Source organism: Acomys russatus, chromosome 11, assembly GCF_903995435.1.
Source record: "Acomys russatus chromosome 11, mAcoRus1.1, whole genome shotgun sequence".
Lineage (NCBI taxonomy): Eukaryota > Metazoa > Chordata > Mammalia > Rodentia > Muridae > Acomys > Acomys russatus.
The window spans coordinates 59051826-59066271 of NC_067147.1; the positions used below are offsets into that span (position 1 = coordinate 59051826).

Consider the following 14446-nt stretch of genomic DNA (forward strand, 5'->3'; position numbering starts at 1 on the left):
GGGAGGCTCCCACCCTCAGGGGAGCAAGCCCAGCCCCTCTCCTTCCACAAGGCAGTGTCCAGAGATCATGGGAAGTGGAGTATGGAGGCACACACTGTAGCTCCTCACCTGAAGTTTCCAGAGCTTAGGTTGAGTTTGAGGCACCCAGGCTACAAAGCACAATTCTGTCTCAGAAACAAACTAACAAAAGTCCCCAAACAGCCAATAGCAGCTGTGAGCTTCCTGGGTACCTGGTGGGGGTCTAGGGGAGTACACTTGGCCCTTGATGTTCTGGCTCTGTCCTCAGGTGGCAAGAGTGGGCTGAGGACCACTAAAGCCTCACATAGAGAGAGGGCTGGGAAGGGAGGAGGGCACCCCAGTTCCTATAACGTTCCCACACATCTGTGGCCAGACTTACAACTGTTCTCCATGAGGTGCGGCCAGTGTCTGTCCCATTGTGGCTACTCTGGCCTCTTCTCAACGTCTTTGAAATCCCACACCACGGGCATGGATGTCCTGCCCCCTTACCTGGGCCACAGAGCTGGGATGTCAGCGCTGGAGGATTGGAGTGGTAGAACCTTGGTGAGGTTCCCTGCAATACGCTCACCCAGGGCTTTGTGTGTGGTGGGGTGTCTGGAGAGGAAAGGCTCAGGCTCCATTCAGGGAAAGCAAAGCAGGAGACGCAGAGTTCTCTCGGCCCAAGCATCCCCAAGGTCACTCTGTCTCTGTTGGCATAGGTGTGGGCAGAAGCTACCAGCCGCTTTTGGGGCTCACCTCTCCCAGGGCCACCTCCTACCTGGAGCTGTGGAGTGCTGCCTAGCTGCTGGGCTGTGCTAGGGAGGCAGGGTGCATCTCGGCCAGGCCTGCCACCAGGGCCCAGCACTGAAATGACGGAGGAGCCCACATGGAAACTTGCAACTTTTATTAAATACTCATTCCCCCGTTTGCCGCCACCACCCAGAGCAGGAGAAAAATAATTATCAAAATAGAATTAAAAAACCAAACCACAAAACAAATGGAACCCAGTCCCCAGCAGTCTAGGTGCAGGCCACTCTCTGTCTCTCTGCCACAGACAAGTGAGGAGCCACTGGGGAGCCATGGCGCAGACACCGTTACTCCAGCCACAGGCCCCTGAGAAATGAACTCTGACTGTGGTGGCAGGAAGTCCCTGATGCCAAGTGGCGAGGCATGCCCCGGGAGATGGTTATTGCTGGGAGGCACGGGGCTGAGGAGCTGTTGGCCTTTTCCCTGGTGACCAGTCAGGGTAGAGGCCTGTCCTTGTCCACCTAGTCCTCCTCTCCCTGAGAAAGAGAGTGGACAGAAGCCTGAAAAATGTTCTCCCAAGGGAGGGAAACAGGTGTCTGGGGCAGCCTGGTAACCAAGCTGGATGTCTTCGGCACCAGTGCCCGCTGCCTGGTGCTCATCTTGGGTATGGCCCACAGTCCTTCCCTCCAGAGGCCATTTTCCTGTTGCCTTCTCACCCTAGAGGCCGAAGTGGCCACCATCTTGGGGTCAGCCACAGCCAGGGCCCCAGGAGGCAGGGCTGCCTGTGAGCGTGCACCTTCTCCAGCATGGCATGGGAGCCGGTCCTCTTGGGCTCAGCAGCCGCTGCCGGTGGTTTCCAGGGTCACAGCCCCTTGCTGCATGGCCGCAGTGGCTACACTTATGGCCTCCTCCAGCGTCTGCTGTTCCTCCAGCTGTGAACAGGTGCAGGAGGGAGCAGTGTAAGATCTTCCTTTCTGTCCCTAGAGGTGTGTGCGGTGCACCTGTTCTTTTCTTGTTTTTGTTTTTCCCAAAACAAGAGTTTCTCTGTGTGACCACCTATGCTGTCCTAGAACTTGATCTGTAGACCAGGCTGGCCTCAAACTCACAGACCTTTTCCTGTCTCTGCCTCCCGAATGCTAGGATTAAAGGCCTGCACCACCACAGCTGCCACTACCACTACCTGGCCTCACCTGATCTTATTAGGGCTTCTAATAGAGGGAACTCCTGATAAAGAGTTCTATTATGCCAGGCACAGTGGTGCATGCCGGTAATCCCAGCACTTGGGCAGGCAGATCACTGTGAGTTCAAGGCCAGCCTGGTCTACTAGGAGAGGTTTGGACAGCCTGGGCTATCACACAGAGAAACCCTGTCTTGGGCATTGGGGGCTATGGCCATAAAACAAACCAACAAACCCCAAAACAAAACCGGAAGTCCTACTAGGTAAAGCCTGGTAGGGCGCAGGGTCCGCTGGGAAGGTCCTTACAGAGTGTGCTCCAGCTTCCTGATCTCCCGAGTAAAGAGAATGACTCAAGCAGAAATGGCTTCAACCACAGGCCGCTGCCTCAGTCACCCCCAAGGCAAAGGGCTTCCCCTCTGCGCCTCTGTCAGACGTGTGGGGGCAGGCGAGGAGGATCTCCTTCACCAGATCCGCACCTAGTCCACCTGGCCCCACTGCCCTTCTGGTCAGGAACCCCATTTCCTCCTCCTCTTCCTACCCACCTGCACTGCGATGTGGGTTCCGTTGGCTGTGGCCAACAGCGCCACCTGCTGATGGTGAAGAGACGCCACGCTTGACTCCTCAGTCACCAAGGTCCCAGAGGTAATGATTGTGACCTGCAGACCCAGAAGCAGAAGACCTTCCACCCACCTGCAGCTCCTATCCTCTCCCCAGAGGCTGGGAGCCACACAGAAGGGACCAGAGGACGTTACGGGGGTCAGACTAAGTGGTCTGGGGTTCAGAAGTCATCAGGTTGGAGTTTTTCGTCAGTCTGCAGGATTTTCTGGAGGTTGGCCCTGTGCACAGTAAGGCAGGCAGACAAGGCCAGCTACTTCCATCGGCCTTTTGTGCCTGTGTAGTTTCTGAAGCAACTCGCCTAGCCTGAGCCTGAGCTGCCGTAGCCCCGAGTGGCTGCAGGCCACCATGCCTGGCCTGCACACTGTCTGGAAATGTCTGCAGAAGGGTTGTGGTTTTGGTTTTGTTGTTGTTGAGACAGGGTCTCTCTGTGTAGCCTTGGCTGTCCTGGACTCACTCTGTAGACCAGGCTGGCCTCGAACTCAGTGATCCACTGCCTCTGCCTCCCGAGTGCTAGGATTACAGGTGTGAATCACCACACCTGGCTTTTGAGGGGGAACTTTAAAATTTGGGGAGGGGACTGGGAATTGAGTCTAGAACTTCCCTTATGCAAACAGTAGCTCTGCTACTGAGCTGTATCCCACACCTTTCCTGCTGTAGTATGAGACAGGGTCTCACTAAGTTGCCCAGACTGACCTTAAACTTGTGCCCTCCTGGCCCCCAACCCCCACCCCCGCCTTAGCTTCCCAGTAGCTACAATTCCAGGCCCATACAAGGAGGCCTAGCAGGGAGACTTTTCATGGTGACTTTGTGCCATGAGAAGTCACGGTTGCTTTGGTCTGTACATTTAACGCCCACCATGAGAAGGAATCAGAGAAAGAGCAAACTGCCTGATCATACGGGCTGAGTCTGGGTGCCATCGGCGCTGACCATGGTGACCGTGTGTGTGCCGGATGTGGCCAGCTCATCCTGGTGACTGGGGATGGTGAGGGTGGTGTTTCCATGCTGCGCCACCACACTGATGGCATTCCCCAGGGCCTGCAGGTCTTCCGGGGACAGGCTGACCTGCCAACAGGAGGGATTTAAGCTGGAGCACCGGGGAGGTCCACCTGCTGCCCTAGATGAGCTACAATCAGCTTCTGGTCACAGGGAGGGGAGTGTTGGGCCGGGGACAGGCACACAGCACAGGGCCACGGCCACAGAGAGCAGTAAGGACAGCCCTCTGACACACGTCTAGTCCCCATTAATCTGCCTCTGTGACCTGCAGCACGCAGTCAGAATCGCCATTTATCTTATCTTTCTGATCAGTCTGGAAGGAAGAGGCACACGACAGTGAGGTGTGGCCGGCAACACTGGCAGACTCCTGGCTGCCATACCTCATCATACACTGACGAGACCCTCTTGAGCACATGCATACCATTCAGATGAGGAGGCTGAGAGGAGCAGGGCTTGGGTGACACACCAGTCCCCTCAGCTACAGGGACCATTCTGAAGTTGCCCCACCCATCCCCAGGGGCCTCTACCTGCTGGGTACCATCCTGAGTGATCAGAGCAACCTGAGGGGCCCCATCCTCCTCCGTCACCATGGCTACTTGGGTTTGGATGCCATTGCTCTCTTCCTTCACTTCCGAAAGGTAAGCAATGTGGGCTCGTTTGGGTGGTGGGCTTTCCTCAGCAGCAGAAGCAGCTAGGAGAGGAGATCCTGGGCTGTCACTTGCTGCCAGCCGCCGGGAGCAGTCCAGTGGCCCCTCCCCGCTTTCCGCCCCCTTACCCTCCAGCTGCTGCTGCTCATACAGGGCCTGCTCGCTCTCCTCAGTGGCCTCCAGCTCCCCGTGCGTGCTGCGCTTGTGCATGGCCAGGGTGGAGGTTTGCCGGTAGGTCTTGCCACAGCTGCTGCATGTATAGGGCTTGCAGTGCGTGTGCACCACGTGGTGTTTGTACAGGCTTGAGTACTCGGTGAAGCGCTTTCCGCAGCCTGGCACCGTGCAGACGTATGGCTTCTCCCCTGGGGACACTGGGCTGTGAGGGGGGTGGGAACTGGGGCTGGCAAGGGGGAAGCCAGGGGAAAGGACAGGGGCTGAGAACTGAGACTGTGTGGCAGGAGTTGGGGAAGATGGCCTGTGGAAGACAGGAGGGCACGAGAGTGGGACCTCTGCACCCAGAAACAAGGAAGAAAGAGTAAGGCCAGGCTTAGAGACGCAGAGTGAGGTAGGGCACTGCGCTGTTGGGGTGTGGTAAGAGGAAAGGGTAGTGGGGCAGAGATGAAGTGTCGGAATGAGAGAAATGAGGCACATGGTTGAGAAACGCCGTGAAGCTGGACAGGGGTGTGACGCTGGATGAGTAAGGACACAAGAGTCATATGCACAGTAGATGCTCGGAGGGGAGGAAGGTGACATTTCACTCTGGTTCTTCAGACCCTGGCCTCCGTCAAGAGCTCAGTGGATGGGGAGACCTCAGAGGGGTATTGAAGTGTGGCTAGGAGCTGTCCAACTCTATGGGGCGGGGCAAGACCTGAAGACTAGACCCAACTACCAATGGGGAACTGCTCACGGTTGGTGAGATAGCCATCTGGGGTACCCACCCCAGCCCAGCCTGGAGTGGCCAGCAGAGAAGGGCTGGGGCTGACAGGTGGCCCAGATCAGAAGTCTACATAAAAGGGGTCTGGGGTGTGGGGGAGGGTGGCCCTCACATGCCAGTTGGCCCACCTGTATGGATGCGCACGTGGTTCTTGTAGTTGGTGGCACTGGTGAAGCCACGGCCACAGTGGGGCTCGGGGCAGGTGTAGGGCCGCTCGCCTGTGTGGGTGCGCACGTGCACCTTGCGGATATTCGATGTGGTGAAGGAGCGGCCACAGCCCTCAAAAGGGCACCGGAACGGGCGTTCACCTGTGCAGATAGGAATTTGAGGGATGGCTCTGGTAGCTGGGCAGAGTGAGTCCCTATGGATGGGGTGGGGGGGTCCCACTTACCTGTGTGGGTCCGGACGTGTTTCTGCAGGTCTCCTGAGGTCTTGAAGGCTTTGCTGCACAGCTCCTCTGGGCACTTGTATGGTTTCTCACCCGTGTGAGTACGGACGTGACTTTTTAGCCCGTAGCCTGTCCACATATGGTGGGATTTAAGGCGAGCTGCCAATGGAACCACGTCCCTGACGGCTCTCTATCCTAAGTGAGGCTCCAGGGGCCCAGGACAGCTTCTGTCCCACCCTACCCAGGAAAAGCCCACGGTGCCCTGTGACACTTTCCAAGGCCAGATGGAGACACTCCAGAACATGAGACTCAGGAATCTTAGAGCAGCAGGGCCTAACGTCCTTGTTTCACAGAGGAAACAAAGGCAGAGAGGCCACAGCCCTGAGGGACCCACAGCCGGTGGCTACCAGAGCTGCCATGCTGCTCTACCTGTGCCCAGGCCTCGTTGCCTTTGAAGAGGTTCCCAAGTGGATCTAGAGCCCTTTGCCCACAACTGGAAGCCAAGCTTGTCTTCATCCAGCTAAGTTACCTGTTGCAAAGGCCTTTCCACAGCTGGGGAAGTCACACCTGTACGGGCGGTCACCTGTGTGAGCTCGTTCATGTACCTGTGAGGAAAAGCAAACCCATAACTCAGTGTGGGATGGGGCTGGGCTAAGTTCTTGGGTCCTCTTCCCTCCCACACTGTTGTCCCAGGTGACATGAGGGCAGAGCCAGGCAGAGAGGAGGACAGGGCTAAAGGCCGCCTGCCAGCCCTTACCTTTAAGTGATGGGCAGTGGTGTAGAGGCGCCCACAACCCTTGTAGCCGCAGCGGAAAGCTCTGTCTCCAACTTGCTGCCCTTTGCCATTATGGGGAGCTTGGCTGTCATGCAGAACCTGAGGAAAAGATCCTGGTGTCCCTCTGTGCACTCCCTGAGGGGTGAGGGTGTCCCTCTGTGCACTCCCTGAGGGGTGAGAAGGGAGGAGACAAGCCCAGCTTGTAGCTTGAGACCCAGCGAACAGACTAAGACGGCATGGGCAGCAGCAGGGATGTGAAGAGCTCATGTGTCCCACACGAGCACAGGGCAGAGAATAACTTCAAGTGGTGTGAGGCTTTACATCTCAATGCCCGTGCTTAGAGGCACTCTTCCTGCTGCACATTCCAAATGTCCCCCAACAGCTTCACCAACTGAGGGCCAAGTGTTCAAGCATTCCTATCAGACCCCACAGCATGGCACGGCTCCCTGTGGCCAAAAATACACCAGTCCCTTGAGCAACGTGTTTAGAACTGGAACTTCTTTGAAAACTTATTTTTATTAATATATAATGTGTATCTTGTCTTTGCTACTTTGTGAGTTCTCTTTCCCACTCTTTATCCCTACCCCTACACCCCGCCCATCTCACCCCTATACTCCCCCACTCCCCATCACCCCATATCACTACATATGAGAGAGAGGGATAGAGCGGGAGAGAGAGAGATTCTTGAATCTAATTTCTTTCTTGTTTCTTCTTTGAGCATGAATACAAACAAACCATGATCCCCCTCCCCCAATGGCCAACCACCAACCCCACCTATGGGGTCCTAGCATTCATGTATCCTCTGAAACGTTCCCAGGACTCCAAATGTCACACAATCGCAGAAAACGATCTGCAGCTGGCAAAATCACGCCTCTGCTAGAGCACGAGGCAAATCACAATCTGCTACTGCAGACAGTCCGAAGCAGCCCCACATCCCCACACCTGACATTAAAGCGAAAACATGTTCTTATAATATCCCTGTGTTGTTTTTGGTTGGTTAGTTTTGTTTTTTTCAAGACAGGGTTTCTCTGTGTAACAGCCCTGGCTGCCCTGGACTTGCTTTCTAGACCAGGCTGGCCTCCAACTCACAGAGATCCACCTGCCTCTGCCTCCCAAGTGCTGGGATTACAGGCATGCGCCACCACACCTGGTTTTTTTATTTCTCTGTTTTTAAAGAAACCAAAATTCCGGAATTCTCACTACAATAAAGTGTGTGAGAAAGTACATTTGAGGCAAACAGAGACTGACACGCAAGCATGCTATATGAGAGTCGGGGCTGGCGTGCAGTCATGGTGCCGCCCTTACGGGTGAGGGAGGGTCCATGTTACAGGGCTCTAGCCGTATCCCCTGGATAGCAGGGTGTGCGGGTAGCAGGGCTGCGTGGAGCTAGGTTGAGTTAGAACCCCCACTAACCACACACACCTAGGAGGCTGGGCTGCAAAGCAAGTCTCCCAGTAGGAGATCCTGCTGAGGAGCAAGCACAGTGGTTGAGGGATTGGTGTCATCAGAGCTGAAGTGATTTCTGAAATCACCTGGTCCCATTCAACTTGGATCTGGGAGGCTTCACCCAAGGCTGGACCAGGTAGCGTCAGAGCCAGCATTGACCTCAAGGCTCTTGCTTTAACTAAAGCTTAGGTCTCTGGCTCACACTTGGGAGGTATGGGCCAAATGTGGTAAGGTCAGTGCTTCCGTTTAAAGAGATATGAAAATTTCCTCTGTTCTCCTACAGCTTAGAGCACTGACCCCTCCCAGCCTGCAGGTTTACCAGTATTTGGGCAACTCTGTCCCAGCCATCCAAGGCTGTGGGGTCCAGCCCACTGTGCAGGCACACCCATGGCTCACAGGTTGCTGTCCTCAGCAGGCAGAACCACAGGTCCAGCAGAGACTGGGAGAACCAGGGCCCTTCTCACCAGGCCTCACGTCCCAAGGATCCCAACTGCTCTGGTGCACACGCCTGCTCCCTGCCTTCCAGGCTGATCTTCCCATGTGACTGAGTAAACCTCAGAGAAGCAACAGACACACAGCACCTTACTTCAGGAGAGGGGCAAATAATGAAAAGACACCGACAGAGCTTTCCCAAAGGCCAGAGGGTTGCCAGCAGCAGCCTACAAGGGGCTGGGCCTGAACTCCTGCCACAAAGAAGCACTGTTCCTTCCTTACAGCAGCCTTCCCTCCTCAGACAGCATAGACAAAGCTAAGTGCACAGCTATCTCTGAGGAGTAGTGGGAGGGAGCTGGGGTAGAGGGGCTGAGACGAGGGTAGCCCTGGTCCTGCCCAGGCATAGGCCTGTCCAGTGCTCTCTAGAGAGGTGGAGTCCTGTGTTTGGTTTTGGTTTGAGATGGGCTCTTGTGTGGTTCACGATGGCGTCAAGCTCCTGTCTCCACACGCCAACGGCTAGAATTCCAGGCCGGCCAGAGAAGTAGGGTTTGAGAGCGTCAGGAGGTGGTGCTCACCTTGCTTGCATGCTGCTCCAGGGCCACCACTGTGTCTGTGCGGAAGCCTTCTTCATCCTCTGCTGCCATGTCCTCCAAGCCCACCTCTGTCTGCACAGCCAGGATGGTGCTGTCCGATGGCACAGGCACGGGATGATGGATATAGGCAGTGGAGCCATCTTCCAGCTGGACAGCTTCCAGGGCGCTGGGGTCATAGCCCTCTACAGGGCACACGAGGTTAGTCCTGATGCCACACAGGGGAGACCCAGCTGAGACCCTGACTTTAGACCACTTGCGGTGAGCACACCAAAGGGCTTTCAGTGTGCGGTCTCTTCAGACGCCCATTGTGGTGACTTCCTCTCATGAGGACACTGAGTGGGACTCGTTGGCTCCATTTTCATTTCAACCTAGGTTACCCCACAGGCTTCCTGCCCAGTGGCTCCTCTCCTCGGCCCCCACCCGTTCACCAGAATCTCTAGTCTGAAGAGCGGGCGCACTCTGCCTTGGTTCCTGTCTCGCAGGCCTTGTTCTGGTGGGCAGTGGCTGGATGTCTTCCTTGTCAGGTCACCTCCCACACCCACTCCTGCACAGGCTGGTCCTGGCTGGAGTGCCAAGGCCAGCAATTGCTCTTCCCCTGGCTCGCAGCTGTTCAGACTGTGGACAGTGACCCACACATGGGTCTACTTAATTGAATGTGGGACCTGTGGAAAACTGGGCATCACCAAGCGTTTCTGAATATGCAGTGGCTGAAAATGGATTCAAAACAAAGCGTGCAGTGAATCTGAGGTGTTTCTGGGAGTGGCTAGTGGTGCTCACATGACCTTCCTGCAGGCTCAGTTCTGAACACACAACACGCACCGCGTGTTCTGCTCTCCAGCCACACGACACAAGGCAACGAATGGCGTCTGAAACACCACAGACCAGATCCTGTGCTATCATTAGCAGATTCCTGCTCTTACAGAACCATAATTGTCTAACAGAAAATTAATATAATGTCTTTCTATTGTCATCGCCAACAAGTACCGGATCAGTTTACTTTTGGACTGCATTGTGTTATAAGTTTGATTTTTTTTTTTAAGTGTAGTTTGAATTGATTTGAATCTCATAAAGATTTCTCAGTGAATTCTGGCTTGGGACGAGGACAGAATTTCCAGCCCCCTTTAAGATGGCTCCACACACACTGCATGGTGTGAAAGGGCACTTAGTGTCACTTTACAATCATTACCGATACCAGTCACTGAAATGTTGAAGATGCTGGACATCACGCACCCATCATCATCCTGTGGTCCAAACACTCAGTCTAGAGCTCAGTGCGCAATCTGAATAGTTGTCTTCAATAACAGTGAAATCAGAACTGCCAAAGAACTGGGTTCTTTTAAGATTAAAAAATGCATGACCCAGCACTCGGGAGGCAGAGACAGGAGGATTGCTATGAGTTCGAGGCCAGCCTGGTCTACAAAGCAAGTCCAGGACAGCCAAGGCTACACAGAGAAACCCTGTCTCAAAAACCAAAAAAACAAAACAAAACAAAACCTGTACGTGTATGTATGAGCGCCTGCGTGAGCTTCTGTGCATCACTGGGAACACTGGGTCCCCTGGAACTAGAGTGATGGGTAGTTGTGTGCTGCCTGACGGTGGGTGCTGGGAAGCAAGCAGTGAGGGGTCCTAACTGCTGTCACCCCTCCAGCCCAGGAACCGTCAATTTCCTTTTGATTCATTCTCAGTGGCTGTTTATTTGTATAGAAGTTTTACATAACTACCTGTCTAGGGCCATTAAAATCTCTTGTGCAAAAAAAGGGGCGAGGAGGTGGACAAGCTGAAGCAGCCTGGTTCCCGGTGAGTGGCTCCCCAAGTCTGCTCCCTGTGTGCAGCCAGTTCCTCCCTGACAGCCAGCCTGTACTGAGGAGGGCCCTGTCTGACGAGGCTCTGCTGTGATGCTCCAGCACCAACACAGTGCCTAGTGTGCACCTGACTAAGCGACTGTTCTCTATTATGGTGAAAACCTTGCTCTTGTGGGTCTCTGAGACAGCCTCGTTCCACAGCCTTGGTTTGCCCAGAACACACTAGCACAGGCTGCCCTTGACCTCCTGGAAATCCTGCCTCAGTTTCCCAAGTGCTGGGAGTATAGGTGTGAGCCACTACCCGATTAGGACGATTCTTTCCCCTGCCCTCTTGGGGGGAGCAGGTGCACGGCTGTTCTGAGGTGAGCGTGGTGCGTGTGCTCACCCCCAGCCTCTCCCGCTCCCTCCTCTTACCCCACCAGCATGAGGGCCACTGGCCCACCTTTGGGGGTGTGGTGTATGTAGGCCATGCTCCCATCCTCCAGCTGCACAGGCTGACCATCTTCAAAGGAGAAAGACTCTGAAAAGAGAGCAAGGCCAGCCATACTATTGTGGCCTGGGACGGGCCTCCGTGGGGCAGCCTGGCCTCCCACCGCACAGGGGGTGCTGGGGCACCTCACCTTTCTGTATCGTCACCTGGTGAACGTAGGCTGTGGTCCCGTCCTCCAGCTGGATCACCTGCCCTTCAAGCAGCTTCTCTCCTGGGGAGGTGGAAACAGACGTAAGCCAGGCCTGGCCAAGGTCTACGGCACGCGTGCCTGCCACAGAGGATGCCTGCTTGAGTCTCTGAATCCTTGCTGTGGCCTAAGCATGGGCCACACCCACCGTGTTCCCTCATTCACCACCTCTTAAGCCCCATTCTGGAGGCTCTGAGGGAAACCAAACCAAACCAGCCTGCCATGGAGTAAGGAGCCATATGTGTCCCTTCCAGTCGCCCCCTGAGGAGCAGTTTCCTTAATTATTATAGCCATGCCTGTGAAGACGTAGACCTCTAACCTAATAGTGGGGTACTGAGATTGAGCTAAATGGAGAATGAAGAATGTCCTGACATCAGGGGCGATCCCAAATGCTAACAAATTCAGAGACAGACTAAACTAACAAAATTAAAACGTATTTCCTCATTTCCCCCTGTAACAGTGAGCCCAACCCTGGGGCCTCAGCCAAAGCAGCTTTGGCATGAACAGTGGGCTCTAGAGCCAGGGCCAACCTCCCAAGTGTGGAGCCCAGGCCCTGACTCACTGTGTGGCCCTGGGCGATTTACCCAGCCTGGGCCTCAGCTTCCTGTTCATCTTCTCATACTGTGAGAGCTGAGTTCGCTGGGAGCACCAGGTACATGGTTGGCCCCCCATAAGCTTCAGGGTTCACTCTAGTAAGTCCAATGGGCAGTTTGTTTGTTTTTGTTTTTCGAGACAGAGTTTCTCTGTGTAGCCTTGGCTGTCCTGGACTTGCTCTATAGACCAGGCTGGCCTCGAACTCACAGTGATCCACCTGCCCCTGCCTCTCGAGTGCTGGGATTAAAGGTGTGCGCCACCACGCCTGGCTTGCACCTAGCTTTTAAAAGATTTATTATTATGTATACAGTGCTCTGCCTGCATGTACACCTGCAGGTCAGAAGAGGGCATCAGATCACATTACAGATGGTTGTGAGCCACCATGTGGTTGCTAGGAACTGAACTCAGGACCTCTGGAAGAACAGGCAGCACTCTTAACCACTGAGCCATTTCTCCAGCCCCTGCACCTAGCTTTTTATGGGGCACTGACAGTTGAACTGGTTCCCATGCTTATGTGCTAAATGAGTGAGCCATCTGCCTAGCCTAAGTGTGATGATTACTGTGTTATGTCTTACCTCACTGTCACTTGATCACATTTCCTTAAGTGATCGTCACCATCTTTAAAAAAAAATTTATTATAGTGTTTTGCCTGTATGTACACCTGCACACCAGAAGAGGGCACCAGATCTCACTATAGATGGTTGTGAGCCACCATGCGGTTGCTGGGAATTAAACTCAGGACCTTTGGAAGAGCAGCCAGTGCTTTTTTTTTTTTTTTTTTTTTGGTTTTTCGAGACAGAGTTTCTTTGTGTAGCCTTGACTAATCTGGACTTGCTTTGTAGACCAGGCTAGCATCGAACTCACAGCAATCCACCTGTCTCTGCCTCCCAAGTGCTCGAAATAAAGACGTGCACCACCGATGCCCGGCTGCAGCCAGTGCTCTTAACCTCTGAGGCATCTCTCTTAAGCCCCACCTCCACCCTGATCTGAAGCGTCTCTGGAGCCAGGATCTTGCCATGTAGCCTATGCTGATGCAGTATTTGCTACCCAGGCAAATGGAGATCTCAAAGGAAGGTAGACGCTCCAGTTCATGCAAGAGATGTGTTTGCTCCTTTCCTTAGAAGTTTCCAACTTAGGAACTTGAGGCCTGTAAGTCCGGAGAAACACCAGCTGGCTTCTGCTGACATAGTCATCTGCTGATATTTCCCCATCAAGGGAACCCCCAAGCTCACCCCTAAAGGGGAGCCTTTTGCGGTTCTGTTATATATTATATGGCATGATTATACACAGCACAGTTGTGGCTCATCAGTTTTATAGTTATCCATAACCTTGAAGAGCAAATGCTCTCCTGTTTTGGAAAGTTCTGGAAACTATAGAAGGACCTACTGGGAGAAGTAGGTCCCTGAGGTCACGTGGTGTGTGTGTGTATGTTCTTTTTTCTTTGGCTCTTTTCTGCCTCACTTCCTCCTTCCTGTTTGCTGTCTCCCACAACTCAGAAGGCCCTGTTTGCCATGATGGTCTCCCCCCAAGCACATGGGCCCAATGACCATGACCGCCTTAAAACCACGTGCCACAGTCACTCTTCTCTCTTTTGTGTCATTTCTGTGCGGCATCTCATCACAGCAAAGCAGAAGCAACTCACACAGAAACAGATGCCAGAGGAGAGGGATGTTGGCTGTGCCCTGACAGCGTGGGTCTGAGTCTTGGGGACTCTCTGTGGGAAGGCTGTGAAGTTTGGAGAGGCTGCGAGAAGACGCTTAGGCTGCTTATGCAAAACTTAATGAGCAGTTCTGTGGGAGTTCAGAAGCCCGGGGTGCCAAGAGGAAGTGGCCAGTGGAGACCACACTCCCGTGGTTTTGGAGGGGAACAGGGACTCTGGTAGGAAAGACACTGGAGGGCCATTCATGGGACATTCTAGCAAACAGCATTGTGCGTGTTCTAAGATGTTGAGTAATGCCAAATTTATTTATTTGTTTGTTTTTATTTTTTTGTTTTTTAGACAGGGTTTCTCTGTGTCGCCCTGGCTGTCCTGGACTCACTGTGTAGACCAGGCTGGCCTCAAACTCACAGTGATCCACCTGCCTCTGCCTCTGAGTGCTGGGATTAAAGGCGTGCGCCACCATGCCTGGCTAGTAAGAATGAATTTATAAGTAAAAAAGTAATTACTCTGATGGAGGAAATTTTTAAACGGTATTTGTGTGTGTGTGTGTGTGTGTGTGTGTGCGCGCGCGCGCGCGCGTGTATGTACATGAACACACACGCACGCACACACTGCAGTGTGATGGAGGAGAGGAAACAGACCAGAGAACGACGGAGAAAGACATAAACACGGGTGGAGGAGGCGAAGACGTAACTTCAGAAGAGAAGACTGGAGAACATGGCTTCTGGGTCAGACAGCTCACTTTCTTGTTGTTTTGCTCTTTGAAAAGGGTCCCACTTTGTAGCTCAGGCTAGCCACAGCCTCCTGAATGCAGAATTATAGGCATGTGCCTGGCTACCAACCGTGCTTATTCACTGGCCTGTTGAAAGCTAAGCAGGAGAATGAGCAGAGTTCTAAGGAGCAAACATGGCCCCACCTAGGAACCTTACATTCTTTCTCTCACACACTGCACCTGAGGGCAGGACT

General features: G+C 53.9%; 1 protein-coding gene across 3 annotated transcripts in view; it reads right to left on the bottom strand.

Moving 5' to 3' along the window:
- Nucleotides 1–869: 869 nt before the first annotated feature.
- Znf76 (zinc finger protein 76) overlaps nucleotides 870–14446 on the bottom strand; it is a 28711-nt gene continuing 15134 nt past the window's right edge. Inside the window, exons 3-14 of one of the 3 annotated variants that reach the window (XM_051153448.1) lie at nucleotides 11170–11250; nucleotides 10992–11069; nucleotides 8730–8929; nucleotides 6259–6411; nucleotides 6031–6106; nucleotides 5505–5630; nucleotides 5242–5421; nucleotides 4308–4541; nucleotides 4060–4223; nucleotides 3437–3601; nucleotides 2464–2577; nucleotides 870–1676 (exon numbers count right to left, since the gene is read on the bottom strand). In XM_051153448.1, the coding sequence (XP_051009405.1) occupies nucleotides 1578–1676; nucleotides 2464–2577; nucleotides 3437–3601; nucleotides 4060–4223; nucleotides 4308–4541; nucleotides 5242–5421; nucleotides 5505–5630; nucleotides 6031–6106; nucleotides 6259–6411; nucleotides 8730–8929; nucleotides 10992–11069; nucleotides 11170–11250 (1670 nt within the window). In that variant the 3' untranslated portion in view covers nucleotides 870–1577. Of the gene's footprint in view, nucleotides 1677–2463; nucleotides 2578–3436; nucleotides 3602–4059; nucleotides 4224–4307; nucleotides 4542–5241; nucleotides 5422–5504; nucleotides 5631–6030; nucleotides 6107–6258; nucleotides 6412–8729; nucleotides 8953–10991; nucleotides 11070–11169; nucleotides 11251–14446 lie in introns of those variants that run through there. The other 2 variants (XM_051153449.1, XM_051153450.1) reach the window with 2 other exon arrangements.